At 45.4% G+C, this 14100-nt stretch overlaps 1 protein-coding gene across 1 annotated transcript in view; it reads left to right on the plus strand.

Moving 5' to 3' along the window:
• Positions 1 to 14100, plus strand: part of LOC118178082 (zonadhesin-like) — a 40018-nt gene that overhangs the window by 21845 nt on the left and 4073 nt on the right. Inside the window, exons 20-31 of the mRNA XM_035346301.1 lie at positions 249 to 388; positions 1079 to 1282; positions 4654 to 4758; positions 4848 to 4992; positions 5106 to 5320; positions 5404 to 5503; positions 6235 to 6401; positions 7444 to 7677; positions 8097 to 8194; positions 8868 to 9045; positions 10285 to 10419; positions 13827 to 14018. Of these exons, the coding sequence (XP_035202192.1) occupies positions 249 to 388; positions 1079 to 1282; positions 4654 to 4758; positions 4848 to 4992; positions 5106 to 5320; positions 5404 to 5503; positions 6235 to 6401; positions 7444 to 7677; positions 8097 to 8194; positions 8868 to 9045; positions 10285 to 10419; positions 13827 to 14018 (1913 nt within the window). The remainder of the gene's footprint in view (positions 1 to 248; positions 389 to 1078; positions 1283 to 4653; positions 4759 to 4847; positions 4993 to 5105; positions 5321 to 5403; positions 5504 to 6234; positions 6402 to 7443; positions 7678 to 8096; positions 8195 to 8867; positions 9046 to 10284; positions 10420 to 13826; positions 14019 to 14100) is intronic.

The raw sequence follows: 14100 nt of genomic DNA on the forward strand, positions 1-14100 counted from the left end.
TTGGTTCTGATGGTGCTAATCTGTATTTTCCTTTCCTTTTTATCTTTCTCTTCTACTGCTATCTACTACCTCCTTTGTTTCCCTACAATGTCCTTAAGCTGCAGCCCTGTAAGGCTCATTAGGCACATCTCTGGATTTATTATAAAAGCCTCATGGCTGCTTTCCCTTGGCCAGGGGTGTAGGCATCAGGGACCTCCTGCTGAACTTGCACACTTGCCAACAGAAAGCTTGCTTCTGTCTCTCTTCAGGCTGTACATCGGGCAGGAGTCCAGCTGCACAGCGTGCCCATCTGGCTATTACTGCCGCTCTGCTGGCCTCACAGCACCCTCAGGACCCTGCTCAGCAGGGTACTATTGCCTCTCTGGAGCTTCCTCGCCATCACCACCTGGTGAGTTGCCCTGGGTGAATGTCAGTGTCTTCACTTAATTGTGTCCAATAATTAAGGGTCTCGACAAATGGGTCTTTGAAAAATGGCAGTTCTTCCCCCAGTACTCCTGCCCCTGCCTCTTCTCAGTCGTTTGATTTTTAATATAATTAAACCCTGTATTAATTTTGTTTGGGGTATTCTTATGTCTGCGTACATAACGAGGATGAAAAAGCAGTCAGTCCCCCTCTTTGTGTTGCTGAATGAGACACTCGCATTGATCACTGGAAAGTTGTGGGGACCAGCCTGTAATGAAGTAGCCTGATTCCCCCTTGTCATGTTATTGTGTATCAGAAAGAATAATTTCCAGGGAAGAATTCCAGGTCAATTCCTGTGGACAATTAAATATTCTCCAAAATTCTTGTTACATATGAAGCAGAGTGTTTAGAAAGCTGATGTGCGAAATACAGCTCACCATGGCTTTGCCTGTGAAGCTAGGAGGAAAAAGACATGGTGACACAGCACTGAGTAACTCCAAAGCTGAGATACTGTAGTTATTTTAGATACTGTGTTTTACCTCATCATGACCTGTCCTCTGGGATCCCAGAAAACATAATTAAGAAGAGATCCTCATCAGTTCACTCCCTTTGTTGGTGTTGACCCTCCCTCATAAGCTGCCTTTGTTGGCTTTGTCTCCTACTTCTTGTGTCCTAGGTGTGTGGGAGAAAGGAGGCCCTTGTCCTGTGAGCCACTTCTGTCCCGAAGGAACCAGCTTTCCCTTAGCGTGCCTTGCAGGGACTTACAACAACCTCACCAGACAAGCTGTGTGCTTTCCTTGTGCAGCAGGCTACTACTGCCCAGAAAATACTACCAGCTACAGCGCGAATCCATGCCCAGCTGGCTTTTACTGTCCCAGAGGTGAGATGGGCCCAGGGAACAAGGCCAGCTATCGGTCAGGATGAAATAACTTTTTAAAGGCAGGAAGTGGTCCCTGTGAAATAAACCTACAGCCATCAGTCTGGTCCTTCATAGAAAAAGAACCCAATCGTTTAAACCATAGACGAGGCTGTCACTTCCCCCCCCCCCCCCCCCCACTAGTAAGCTGATCAGCACCTGGAGGTTGTCATGGCCCTGAAGGCCAGGCTATGCACCGGGGAGGTCAACACGGAGATAAACTGGCAAAAATCATAGAATCATACGATCATAAACTGGCAAAGATGAAGGAGGTAATGCTGCAGGATTAATAGCAAAGATCCTATTTTAGTCCATGAAATATTCTGTCTTTATTTCGAAGGAACCAGGTTTGCTACTGAGTTTCCCTGTCCTCGGGGCTACTTTAACCCTGATCCCATGACACAGAGCTTGGATAGCTGCTTGCCCTGTCCTCCTGGGCATTACTGTGGGAAGGAGAACTTGACAGCTGCATCAGGCAAGTGTGACGCAGGTGAGTTCTGGGCCTGTTTGGCTGCAGCCCTTGGAGGCAGTGCCTTAAGGAGGGTGTTGCATATATCCTGCAAATTTATTGGGATTATTGTATTAGTGCATGGAAGATGATGCCATAGTGCTGTAAAACTTTGGTGATATTAGCCTGTCTCGTATTCCCTGTGCTTATGGTTGTGCTGTGAAGGCACTATGTGCAAGGCCATTGTCATTGCTTGAGCTTCTCAGCCATGTTTTGTATCCTCAGGATGGTTTTGCATCTCAGCTGCTTGGACCCCACGGCCTTTTGATCTGGATAACTACACCAATGCCAACTGCCTGTGTCCTGCCACTGCCACTGGAGGGAAGTGCATAGCTGGTTTCTATTGTCCCACAGGAAGCCCAGAGCCGCTTCCCTGCCGTCCTGGGTTTTATTGCAATGCCCCAGGTTAGCAGCTGCTTTTGGAGAACAGGAGTGGTGTGTTTTGGGGGGTGTGGAAATAAAGGTAAATAAAAGTATTTGTTATTTAGGAACTTGACATAAGATTTTAAAGCTAGGTTCTGGTTCTGGGTGATAAACCTTACTTAGTACAGAATTTTCTGTGAATCACTTAGCTTTGGTGACCATGTTCCCATTTTCAGAGGACCCGTATGAACACACATCATGGGTTTTGTAGGCACAGGGGATCAGGATCTTCTGTAAACCCTCCTCTGTATTCTCTGAATCTGCAGAGCCAGCAGATGCTGGGATACTGACTGCTGCTTCATTTTCTCCTGTTTCTTTCCTGTCCTTTCAGTATTCTTTCAGTGTTAAATTGGAGCTGTTCTTATCCTTGTACTTTCATTGAGTTGCAGCACTGCTTGCAAGATGCCTTTGGTTTTGCTAGCACAGAATGGGGCTCAGGTGTTACCTTGTGATGTTTACCCAGAGGGAAGTTGCACTCCTGCTTTTCTCCCTCTGTCTTGGTGCTTGGAGTGCTATTACCCTTCTGTCTTCCAGGTCTATCTGTTCCCAGTGGGGAATGTGCTGCTGGCTTTTACTGTAAAGGTGGAGCAACCCTCCCTAATCCAAGAGATGATGTGACTGGGAATATCTGCCCTGCTGGGACTTACTGCAGTAAGTATCCAGCATCGATCAGGAACAAAAATTCCATATCCCATAATATCTGAAATACTGGGGGGTGATTCTGAGAGTGTGGTGGCCAGCTTGCGAGAGTGTGACCAGGGTGCCCTGAGTCCCAGGTTCTTCTTCTAGTTCCTGCTTTGACCTGTTCTCTGAAAGTGGTGATGTATTTGTCTCAATACCTTACCTTGTCTGTCCTTAGAATGTAAGTAGCTTCATCTCTGTTTCCTTCTGTAAAATTTATCTAATAACTATCTATCCTTTTCCGTGGAGCACCATTTGACCCGTGAGTGAAAATAAGACTCCACAGATTCTGTTTCCATATGCACTCATCTCGGCCCCGAACTGAGCAATGTTTTCATTCTCTCACCGTTCATTTCTCTCTGCCTTGTTTCTGTTCTCACAGCTGCAGCATCGGCAGTCCCCACGCTCTGCCCAGCAGGCACTTTCTCTAGCCTACCAGGGCGGAGAACACTTTCTGAGTGCCAGCCTTGCCCCTCTGGCTTCTATTGCGAGTTACCTGGTCTCAGTGCCCCCACGGGAGAGTGCTGGGAAGGTAAGCCTTGAATAAATGACCGTATTGCATCCCTGCAAGAGATGTCTGCATAAATATTACTGGCTCTGGAGTCTTGCTGTGGGTGAAAGTTTTAAGATTTACTGCCTACCTTGGTTTTCTTCTCTTAACCAGAGAAGAATTTCTGTATCTCTATGAAAAGGCCGTAAGCAATTCTGAGGTGAAAGCAGAAGTGATAACTTCCATGTATTTATTCTGAACAATTAAAATATCATTAAGGGAAGACTCTGGTGTTCAGTGGGGAAATTGTCTTTGAAGGGTTTCAGTAACTGAAAGGAAGAGAGATCAGTGCTGTGTCCCTAAGTGTTTTCCTGTGCCGCCTGTAAGTTTTGTCCTGAGTTTTGGGGACCATTGGGTGGTAAATTTCCTTCTTAGGAGTTCAGCATCTGGTAGGCTTTGATGTGGATTTGTCCCAACAGAGGTGTGATTCAGATCAATAGTAATTTAAGGTCAGCAATACATTATTTCTTGAGAGGCCAGTGAGGTGCTTGGTATGCCTGGGAGAACCCGTTAGGAGCCTTCTCTTCTAATGAGCACAGCTCAGTAGCTAGTACATCTCGGTGACTAATTTACCTTTCTTCCTTCTGTCTTCGCTGAAGGTTATTACTGTGACAATCAGCAAGGGCCAGTTATAGATTTCACCCTTTACCCGTGCCCACAAGGTTTTTACTGCCCGCCAGGGACAAACAGGAGCACTCAGTACAGCTGTCCTGCAGGAACCTTTGGACCAAGGCAAAGACTGAGAACTATCAAGGAATGTCAGAGATGCCCACCAGGAAAATACTGTGAATCCTCTGGACTTGCTGCCCCAACAGGTACATAAAGCATTTAACTTCAGGCTTCGCTTAAGGATGGTTTGAATATGTGCCTAAGGAGAAATACATATTAAGTACCTGCCCGGTTATGGAGGCACTGCTTGCAAGGTCTGAGCTAAGCAAAATGCTTCCCTATTTAGGAGCTGCCAGCCTGTGATCTGCTACCAATTCTCCACTCCCTACGGTTACAAGCAACTTCTCCACTTGATGGCCATTACATCAGTTATTTCCATACCAGTGGTGGCTCTGCACCGCACCATAGCAAAAGATTGTATTTCAGTATGTATGCTGAAACTTCTATCTTTGTGCCTATTTTTAATGCAGTTATGTGTTTTTTGTACGTTGTTCTGCTTTCTAGGAGGCTGTGCTGAGGGGTTCTGGTGCAAAAGTGGTGCCAAAGTAAGAAATCCTCAAGATGGAAAATCAGGACTTCCTTGTCCACCTGGTCATTATTGTCCGGAAGGTAGGATGCTTTGGTAAAGCACAGTTTTTCTTATTTCATGTGAAGCACGAGGTGGCATTTCCTCACTCTGGTGCCACTCATTTTGCCAGGTGCACCACTTCCACTAGAGTGCCCTCCTGGCACTTGGTCTGGCACTGAAGGCGGCAGCAGTTTGCAGGAATGCCAGCCTTGCCCTGGGGGATACTATTGCAATAGCTCTGGACAGAGGGCTCCCACAGGACCCTGCAGCCCAGGGTAAGAGAAGAGTGAACACGTTTATGTACTCTTTATAAGGAAAGGTGTTCTGCAAGGGGTCTTGTTTACCCTCTTGAAATAATGACGTTATGCTCCGATACTCACTACTGCAGGTATTACTGTGTCACCAGGGCCCAGACCCCAACACCCACGGATGGCCTCTCAGGAGCTCCATGTCCAGTCAATCACTTTTGTCCTCTTGGATCCAGGAGTCCAGCACCATGTCCTGCTGGCTCCTATAAGCCACAGACACATGGAGAGAAGTGCCATGCTTGTCCAGAGGGTGAATACTGTGTCTCTGGGGAGAAGCCAGAGCCATGCCCGCAGGGTGAGTTAGGATTCCCCTTACACGCCTGGTTTGCTGTAGATTTTCTGAAGACTGCTAATGCCGACCTGTTCTTTCTTTTCCAGGGCACTTCTGTCCCAAGGGCACAGCTCTTCCAATGGCTTGTCCAGCAGGGTCATATAACCCCTCACGAAGGCAATCCAGCTGCCTCCCCTGTCCTGAAGGGTAAGAGTGAGACCGTGACCTTAGTGGTGCATGTGTGAATAAAGGACTATGGGAAATAATGGTTTATCCCACCACCTTGGAGCAGTGTGCAGTGGAAAAATGACTGACCTTACCACTGAAAAGCACTTAGATCTGAGGGGCAAGTATGGAATGCTGTTAACAACACTATAATTGATTATGGCACCAGGCAAAGTCCTAAACCCAGGTACAACTGGTGTGGAAGAGGATTTAGATCAGAAGTCTATTTAAAACAAGGAAACCATTGGCACCATAAACCTCTTTCACGTCTGGAGTAATAAATGGTTCCCTTGGTAACAGGCTGGCATAGCTGTAATACAGGGGAAGAAGGTCTTGTGTATCAGCTGATGCTGAGGCTGGTGTCCCCTTAGGGGATTAATCTCCAATTACTAACTGGATTTGACCTTGATTAACTTTTACAAGTTGATGATTCGCAGCCTAGATGTGTTATGACTCAAGTTAAGAAAATTACGTCTCTGTGGCTTTTGCAATTATGCCATCAATTTGGCATATGAGGAAACAACTAAGAATGTAGCAATATACCTAAGTAGGATTCTTTTGCAGTCAATACAGCACAGTGCAGCCATATTACACTAGCTTCTGCCTCCATTAAGTCATTATTCAGGTATTTGTGGATAGAGTAGTGCTTGAAATTCCTTCCCTTCCCTCCTTTTTTAAATTGGACCTCCTTTTTTTTTCCCTCTTTGGACCAGGTTCTTCTGCCCCCAGAATTCCTCTTCATTTTTGGAGAATGAATGTTCAGCTGGCCACTACTGCCCTGTCGGTACTGCTGCTGCCGCTCAGTTTCCATGCCCTAAGGGCACTTACAACCCACAAAATGGAAGCAGCCTGCTGTCTCACTGTACCCCCTGTGACCCAGGTAAATAAGCATATCTCAGGGTGGTGACCGGACAGCTTATGAAAATATATTTTGGATGCTCTTGAGCTTCACTGGTAGCATTTGCATGGTTTGGTGGATGAACGACAGGCTTCAGTGTCCCACACCCAGTGTGTTACGTGGAAATGAAGACAGAAATATTCAGCTGCCTGTTGATCCTTAGGGGGTTCTAAAGCTATATACTGAACTGGAGTTGGAAACACCTGGCAATTGTCTTGCTCCTTTCCTTGGTATGACTGGAGTCAAGCACTTCAGAGAAAAAGAGGAAAAAGAGTTACTCCTTGAATCTAAAATGTACCTTAACAAGATATTATATGGAAAAATGTGGGAAAAAGTACTTGTCTGGGAGATTGTCATCTCCATGCTTCCACAGCTACCTTATGTTATGCTTTATAAACTTGAATAAGGTGATCCATGTAAAAAGAAACTTAGAAGACAAAATTTCACACTGTGCAGATGTAGTCAAGTGAGATGAAAACCAGAAGCAATATGGCCACGACATCATGTCCTGCTAAGAATTAGTTTAAATTACCTTGGGCAAAAGATCTTATAAATTGATTATACTGTCTCCAGCTTTTGTATTTGTATGCAGCACTGCATTGTTCAATGCAAATATGATTTTAGCATGAGATTTTTGCCATTTTTAAGTTGGGAATCTAGGTGAAGCTCCTCAGGTAGGCTGTCTGGTCAGGTGAGGAGAGAGAAAGGTTGAATTATTCTTCTAGTATAGACATCTGATTGACGATGGTATGAATCACATCACAAGCCTAGATGAATAATTTAGGCTGCATGCCTATCTTACAGATACAAAAAAAAAAAAAAGAGAAAATACCCTAGTTTTCATTAAGCCTGCCATCACTAGACATCACCTGCTGGTTGGTTTGTTTTCCTGAATCATGGAAATGAATATCCTTTTGCACTTCAGTGTACGTATTTTCATGTTTGTGTAGGCATGTAGCTTGCTCTCTGCAGTAGCTTTCTGATGTTTTCTGCCAGCACTGATGCCAGTGCAATGCTTTCTCAGGGCACTACTGTGCACTGCCGGGGCAGTCGCATGTTACAGGAGCCTGCTGGGCTGGGTTCTACTGCAGTGGAGGCGCTTCTAGTCCAACACCTACGGATGGTCTCCTGGGGGACACATGCCCCAAGGGAGCTTACTGCCCTGTGGGCACTGCCTTGCCACGGCCATGTCCTCCTGGTTACTACAGCAACTCAACTGGGAATACTGGGATTGAGGACTGTCTCCTGTGCGATGCAGGTACAATACTGAAAGGACTAGCAAGGTTCCAGCATTTCTCCTGAGAAACTTTGTGATTGTAGACCAGGTAATTGTGAACAACAGTTGTCATGGTGAGAGATGTTAAGTAGAGTATAGAAAGACTGAATCTGCCACTTTACTATGTAAGAGGATACTCACAGTGAGGTGCGAACTTCTGCTACGATCTTCATTTTCCACCCTTTCTCTACGTGCTTTCATGCTCTGAGATGATGCAGAGTGCGGTTTGTTCAGGCGTCTCAGCTCTGAACTGCAGCTGTTCTCAGTGAAAGCATCTTCAGGAGAATAGAAGTGGGTGACATCAAACATGATGGCTGAGTGATTGTTTCCTAGTTACATAATTGCTGTTGTCTCTCTTGCCTGGCCAATGTCATGATGGTGCTTTTGGGTTCCTTTTTCAGGGTATTTCTGCAATGGGACTGGACTTCTATCTCCAACTGGATTATGCGAAGCTGGATTCTACTGTAGTGGAGGAGCCATTTCTCCTAAACCTCCCAGGGTAAGCTGTGCTTGTGATGTCGGTATTGTAAAATGTGGTACCCGAACTGAGCACCATAAGGACACCTTTGTTCTTTTGCCCTGGCTCAAGCTCTCTGTTACCTTATTACTTTCTGTATCGGGTACATCTGTTTTATTGATAATGAAAGTTCTTGTGACAGTGAGAGATAGTGAGGGGCTAGGGGCTGCAAAATACACCTAGCCATCTTGCAGCTTTTAAATCTAAGGGCTGACCAAAAATATCTCTATTTTTGCATATCGATGCTGCAGAGCAGCACAGAATGCCATCACGTAAGAATTACAGAGGTCAGTAGTGCATGAGTTTGATTAGAATATTGCATCTGTCAGCCCTCCTTCTAGGCAAAATACACTAAGAATTTTTCAAGATGATAATTCAAGAAGACAATGGGTTTATGCCACAACTCTCTGCAGCCTATGAACAAAGAGGAAAGTGTGGTGCCAGTTTCCAAGTGGGCAGCCCAATGAGATTTGTTTTGTGCAAAATTCTGATCCCTTGTCTTGGAAAAGAATAAGTGTGCAGCCTTAAAGACTAAGCGATGAATGCAGACCTTCACACCATTAGGATCTGACCTAGTTCTTTTGCAAAGCTGGACTATGAGTTTGTAAATGGTATGGAAAGATTTTTTTGTAACAATCGTGTTTTATTTTCAAAGATAACAATCGGTGGAGGACCGTGCCCACCTGGACATTACTGCATGGTGGGGAGCAGCAGAGCCCAGCCTTGCCGTGCAGGGAGTTATAACCCATCCTGGAGTATGGCACAGTGTTTGGAGTGCCCAGAAGGTTTTTACTGTAAGACTGCTTCCACAAACTACACAGATTGCCCTGCAGGTGGGTCTGATTGCACCTACCCACTCATTCAGGGAAATTTCATTTAAAGGATTAACAGATGCTCTAATAGTGGATTTGTCATTGAACTGTGTCACATGGATCATGAGTCTCTTCCACTGGATGGATCAATGACCTTGGCCAAAACTTACAACCTCTTTGTGATTCAATTCCTCTGTCTGAAAGTGAAAAAAAGTACAACATAGCAGAGAGAGTTTTGGCAGTAGAAGTTTATAACCTACTTCAAGATGTTATTAAAAAACTGGTTGATGTTAAAACTATTGCTAATCCTCAGCACCGATCAGCTTCATTTTATGGTGCTGATGTGATGAAGGCGTCACCTAGTTGTGATTACTTGCAAGACGGGCCCACCATCATAGCTCAGTTTCAGTCCTTCTCAGAAAGAGATGAAGAGAAGGCTGTGTGTGCAAGCTGGGGGTCCTTCCCAGGCTATTACCAGCATCTGTTAACCCTTATGAAACCTATCTTTACTTTCCTAGGTCACTATTGCCCCAGGAATACAGAATTTGCCTCGCAGTATCCTTGTCCTCCTGGAACCTACAGCGAAGCTTTAAATATCTGGGATGCTTCCAAGTGCCAGCTGTGTCCTCCTGGAAGGGTTTGTTCCAAGCCAGGCCTACAGGAACCAGATGGACTGTGCACACCTGGATGGTTTTGTCCACCTGGATCCATGTCAAGCAAACCGGTGTTTCCTGGAAATCACTCTGGTACAAAGGGGAATGATCAAGTGTGATGATTATTATTGAGGTGGTGGTACTACAGAGTCACTTAAAGAACCTGCCCATTTCAGGATGTCTTGCTTTCTCTCGTTAGTTTCCTTAATTCTGTGCTCTAGTTCTGTTCTTCCTGGTCCCTTTAGATGAGATAGAGCACTTGGAATTTTTGTTTCAGCTCAGTCTCTGTTCTTTCCATTAGCAGGCATGGCAGCTCCAGCTTCTAGATCTTTTGGGCAGTGCCAAGCAGGAACCTTTTGTCCTTCTGGTTCATACCTTCCTATTCCCTGCCCACCAGGTAGGAGAAACACCCTTGTCCCTGCACAAGTTGTTTTATTTATTTGTTTATTTATTGTACATACTCACTCCCATTTTGCCAAAACTACTAGGCAATCTGGGACTTGTGATATTAGTATTTCATTTCTGGTGTCTCTCAAATTGAGGGTCTTGCTTCTGCCCCCTGCTTCAGGTTTGTACTGTGCAACTGCAGAGCTTGCAGCTCCATCAGGTCCCTGTGAGGCTGGCTTCTACTGCACAGGGGGTTCTACGCTCCCAAACCCTATGGGTGGAGGAGTGGGGAACATCTGTCCTCGAGGTCACTTCTGTCCTGCAGGAAGTTCCTCTCCATCTCCGTGTCCCCAAGGTAGGTTTGACAGCAGCTGCTGCATACCAGCATTTCTCTTCCCAGTGCTGGGTGAGCTGCTGAGCTCATCTGAGGCTGTGCCATTGTTTTGCAGCCCCTTGTTATTTTGCACTGAAGCATGCCTTTATGTTGCCCAAGGGGCAGCTGCTGTCAGCACGAGAGCTTAGCCTCTAATCCGGTGCTGTTGTATTGGAAGCATCAGCCCTAAATGTGCATTCAGACAGTAATTACACAACAGCCTCAGTCTGTGGCCTTACGTGCTGCTGTGCAGCGGTGGGGGGGAAGCTCATTCCTGAGCCATCCTGAAGGAAAGGTCACACAGCCATGGTGAGCTGAGCACATGTAAGTCTCTGCTGCTCTCCCTGCACAGTGAGAGCTGTCCTCCAACATCACCTTTAATGAGACCGCCAATTAAATTGAATGAGAAAGACTTCTACATGTTTGTTTCTTCCTTGGTTAAATCTATAGTTACATTAAGCAAGTGACTGTTCTGCTGTGTCTGGGCCAGAAATAAATGGGAGTTGACCTCAGCCAGCACCCATGACCAACCTCTCACAGCCTTTTCTCATAGGAACATTGCCATCTACCTACAGCTGTACAACACTGCCTTGTCTCTTACAGGAGTGCAGGATGGTCCCTTTGATTTCCTTCCTAGCCAGCATCTTTTTGGCATCTTACCTGAGAGGTGGCTGGGGCTAGTGTAGCTAGAAAGCTGATGCATGAAGAACCTGTACTTCTCTCCACAGCCACTTCTAGCAGGGTTGAGGGTGATGGAGGATGATAGGACAATGTGCTTTTGGTGTCTTTATTTTCAGGCTCCTTCCTGGCTTATCGCGGTGGTCAGACAGCACAGGACTGCCAGGCCTGTTTCCCAGGGTGGTTCTGTTCTCAGCGTGGTCAGAGCTCCCCTGAGGGCTTGTGTAAAGAGGGATGGTTTTGCCCAAAGGGCTCTGTATCTGGTCAGCATTCAGGTAGGAATCTCTGGGGTCATTCTTTACCTAAAGGAGTTTTGATGGCAAGATTTAAAAATCTACCTCTACTTAAAATTTCAAGTTACATTTAAAGATGGCTAGCTAATTAAATGATTAAAAAAATGTTCTCCAAAAATTGTACCCAGTAACACCAATTAAGTAGTTGGTAATTGTGCATAAATTTAATAGGAAAATAGGCATTGTTTACTGGGATCTTACAAGGCCAAAGAACAAGATGAACAAATATCTCAAGACGTGTTTATTCCCTGTGACATTTTCAGCTTTGCTAGAAGGAGCTAGTAAGAGAGAAGGTTACATGTGATTGTTAGTTTCTCCATTTCATAAAGGTAATGTAGGGATAGGTGTAACTCAAATCCTGCCATGTCAAAAGCATACAGGAGCTCTGTGAGAAGGAAGTTAGTGACCACACAGCAGTGCAGAGAGGCTGCTGCCCCTTCAGCTTTCTGAAAGCTGTTGAAGGCAACAAGTCCGCCCAGCCGTTCAATTAGAAGCCCAGCTCAGTGATAAGTGAAGTTCATGTTCAGACTGCAGTGCATGGGCCTCACTGCTCAGATCTGTGTTCAGCAAAGCTTTTAACAAGCCCAGGCTGTTTTTTGGGGCGTTGTTTTTTTTTTTTTTTTTTTTTTTTGTGCATGTGTTTGTTTCTTTGTTTAATCGATTGTTTTTTTATAAAGCTTTTATCTTAAACCTTACTGTTTTAGATTTGTAGTGACACTTCCTCCAATGACATTATACAGCTCTCCAGGCCACGAGCAGAGCAGTTATGTTAGACGTATTCCTTCTTTATTTTCTCCTAGACTATCTCTGTCCGGTGGGTCACTATTGCCCCTCTGGCAGCCCTGAGCCCATACCATGTCCCTCTGGAAAATATCAGGACCAGGCTGGTAAAAGCCAATGTAAAACATGCCCAGCAGGAATGTAAGTGGAACAGATCTGCTTCTTCGTCTTGATGCTTTCCTTGGGAATTAGCATTTCTATTTCCATCTGCCTTAGGCTGCTCTGTGTGATACATCATTTGCTACACGTGGCTGTTCTTTTTGCTCCTGTATTTTTATCGCCTTTCCCATTATTATGTCATTTTCTGTACTTGAACCTGTGTAGATAGAAGATCTGTTCTGGTAGGTGTGTCTGCTGGGGAAGAAAAAATGGCCCTGACAGGTTGCATCTCAGCTCTCTGTGTCATTTCAAGTAATTTGGCTTGTCATCTTAGACTACCACTGTTGTGCAGAAAGGGTTTCTCAGTCCCTTAGAACAAAGGGAAAGCATGGTCTGAGGCAGTACTTGGATTTTTATTTATTTATATATTTATTCTGTTAGGTTCTGTGCCCTAAAGGATCACCCAGACAATCTCCAAGAGAACTCCCATGGGATAATCACACCAACAGACTGTCCAGCAGGGTATTACTGCCTCTCAGGCACAAAAGCTGGCAATCAGTACCCGTGCCCCGTGGGGACCTACAGTAATGAAACTGGACTAAGAAATCAGAGAGAATGCAAACCTTGTCCTGGAGGCACCTTTTGTGCCAGTGCAGGTAGGGATCATGTGTGGATTAAATACAGTCCTAAATGTATTGTATCTAGGAGAGTTAAAAAGTTCCATTGATGAACGAAGTTTCCTTCTGTCTGCAGTTTGTGTGACTTCCAAGTAGCGTTTGCTCTGGTCTCTGGGACCCCTTGAGTAGAGACTGCTTACAGTCATTAGAAAGATGTCTGCAAGGCTATCTTCTGTAAGTTTAATAAAAGAGGCAGATTAAGGTGGGGTTTGTTTTTGAATAGATTATTAAAGCAAAAGACAAGTTGTTTGGATTCTTGGATTTATTTGTTCCTGATTGTTTCTCAATGGAGAAATGGGTGCATGATCTTACCAGCCTCTTCTCTAAGGTGATCTAGAAAGCTGTTTGGGCATTTAAGCTGGTAATCAGTTCTGTTAGAGAATACGGAGACTGTAGATCTAGCTTTTAAATAACAGAGCTGGTCACAGATAGCAGGCTCTAAATGATGAGGCTTGTCTGCTTTCTTTAGTCCAGAAGCTGTGAATTAGGTAGCGCACTGGCTGATTTGATTTTATGTTTCTTCTCTGTAGGACTCACATCCCCAAGTGGTATTTGTTTGCCTGGGTATTACTGCACTTCAAAGGCGCGTGTACCCAATCCCATCAGTGATGAGACTGGGGGTCTTTGTCCAGCAGGCCATTACTGCCCCCCAGGCAGCAGCAAGCCAGAGCCATGTCCCACTGGCACGTTTTTGCCTCTGTCTGGAATGGTTTACCCAAACGCCTGTCTGCCCTGCCCAGGGGGGAAGTTCTGCCAAGGAGAGGGCCTGACCAGTGTTTCTGGTGTGTATCGCGTGCATCTAACATCTTTTTGGTTTTAATATTATGCTTAATCCTAATGCTGAATCTTTTCTTTCTTGCAGGATCGTGTTATGCTGGCTATTTCTGTGATGCTGGGTCCACACAGCCGGACCATAAGCAGTGCCCCCCTGGCTCCTACTGTCCTGAAGGCTCTGAATCCCCAGTCCCTTGCAGCCCTGGGCACTTCAACTCTGACAATGGAAAATGGCAATCAAGAGATTGCCAGCTCTGCCCTGCTGGGTATTTCTGTAGTGGTGAGTGTCTGCTGGTGTACCTGGGACATGTGGGTTACTAATGTAAAGTGAGATAAGTACCCTCTACAACTTGATCTCTTAC

The sequence above is a fragment of the Oxyura jamaicensis genome, chromosome 24 (genome assembly GCF_011077185.1).
Source record: "Oxyura jamaicensis isolate SHBP4307 breed ruddy duck chromosome 24, BPBGC_Ojam_1.0, whole genome shotgun sequence".
Classification (NCBI taxonomy): Eukaryota; Metazoa; Chordata; class Aves; order Anseriformes; family Anatidae; genus Oxyura; species Oxyura jamaicensis.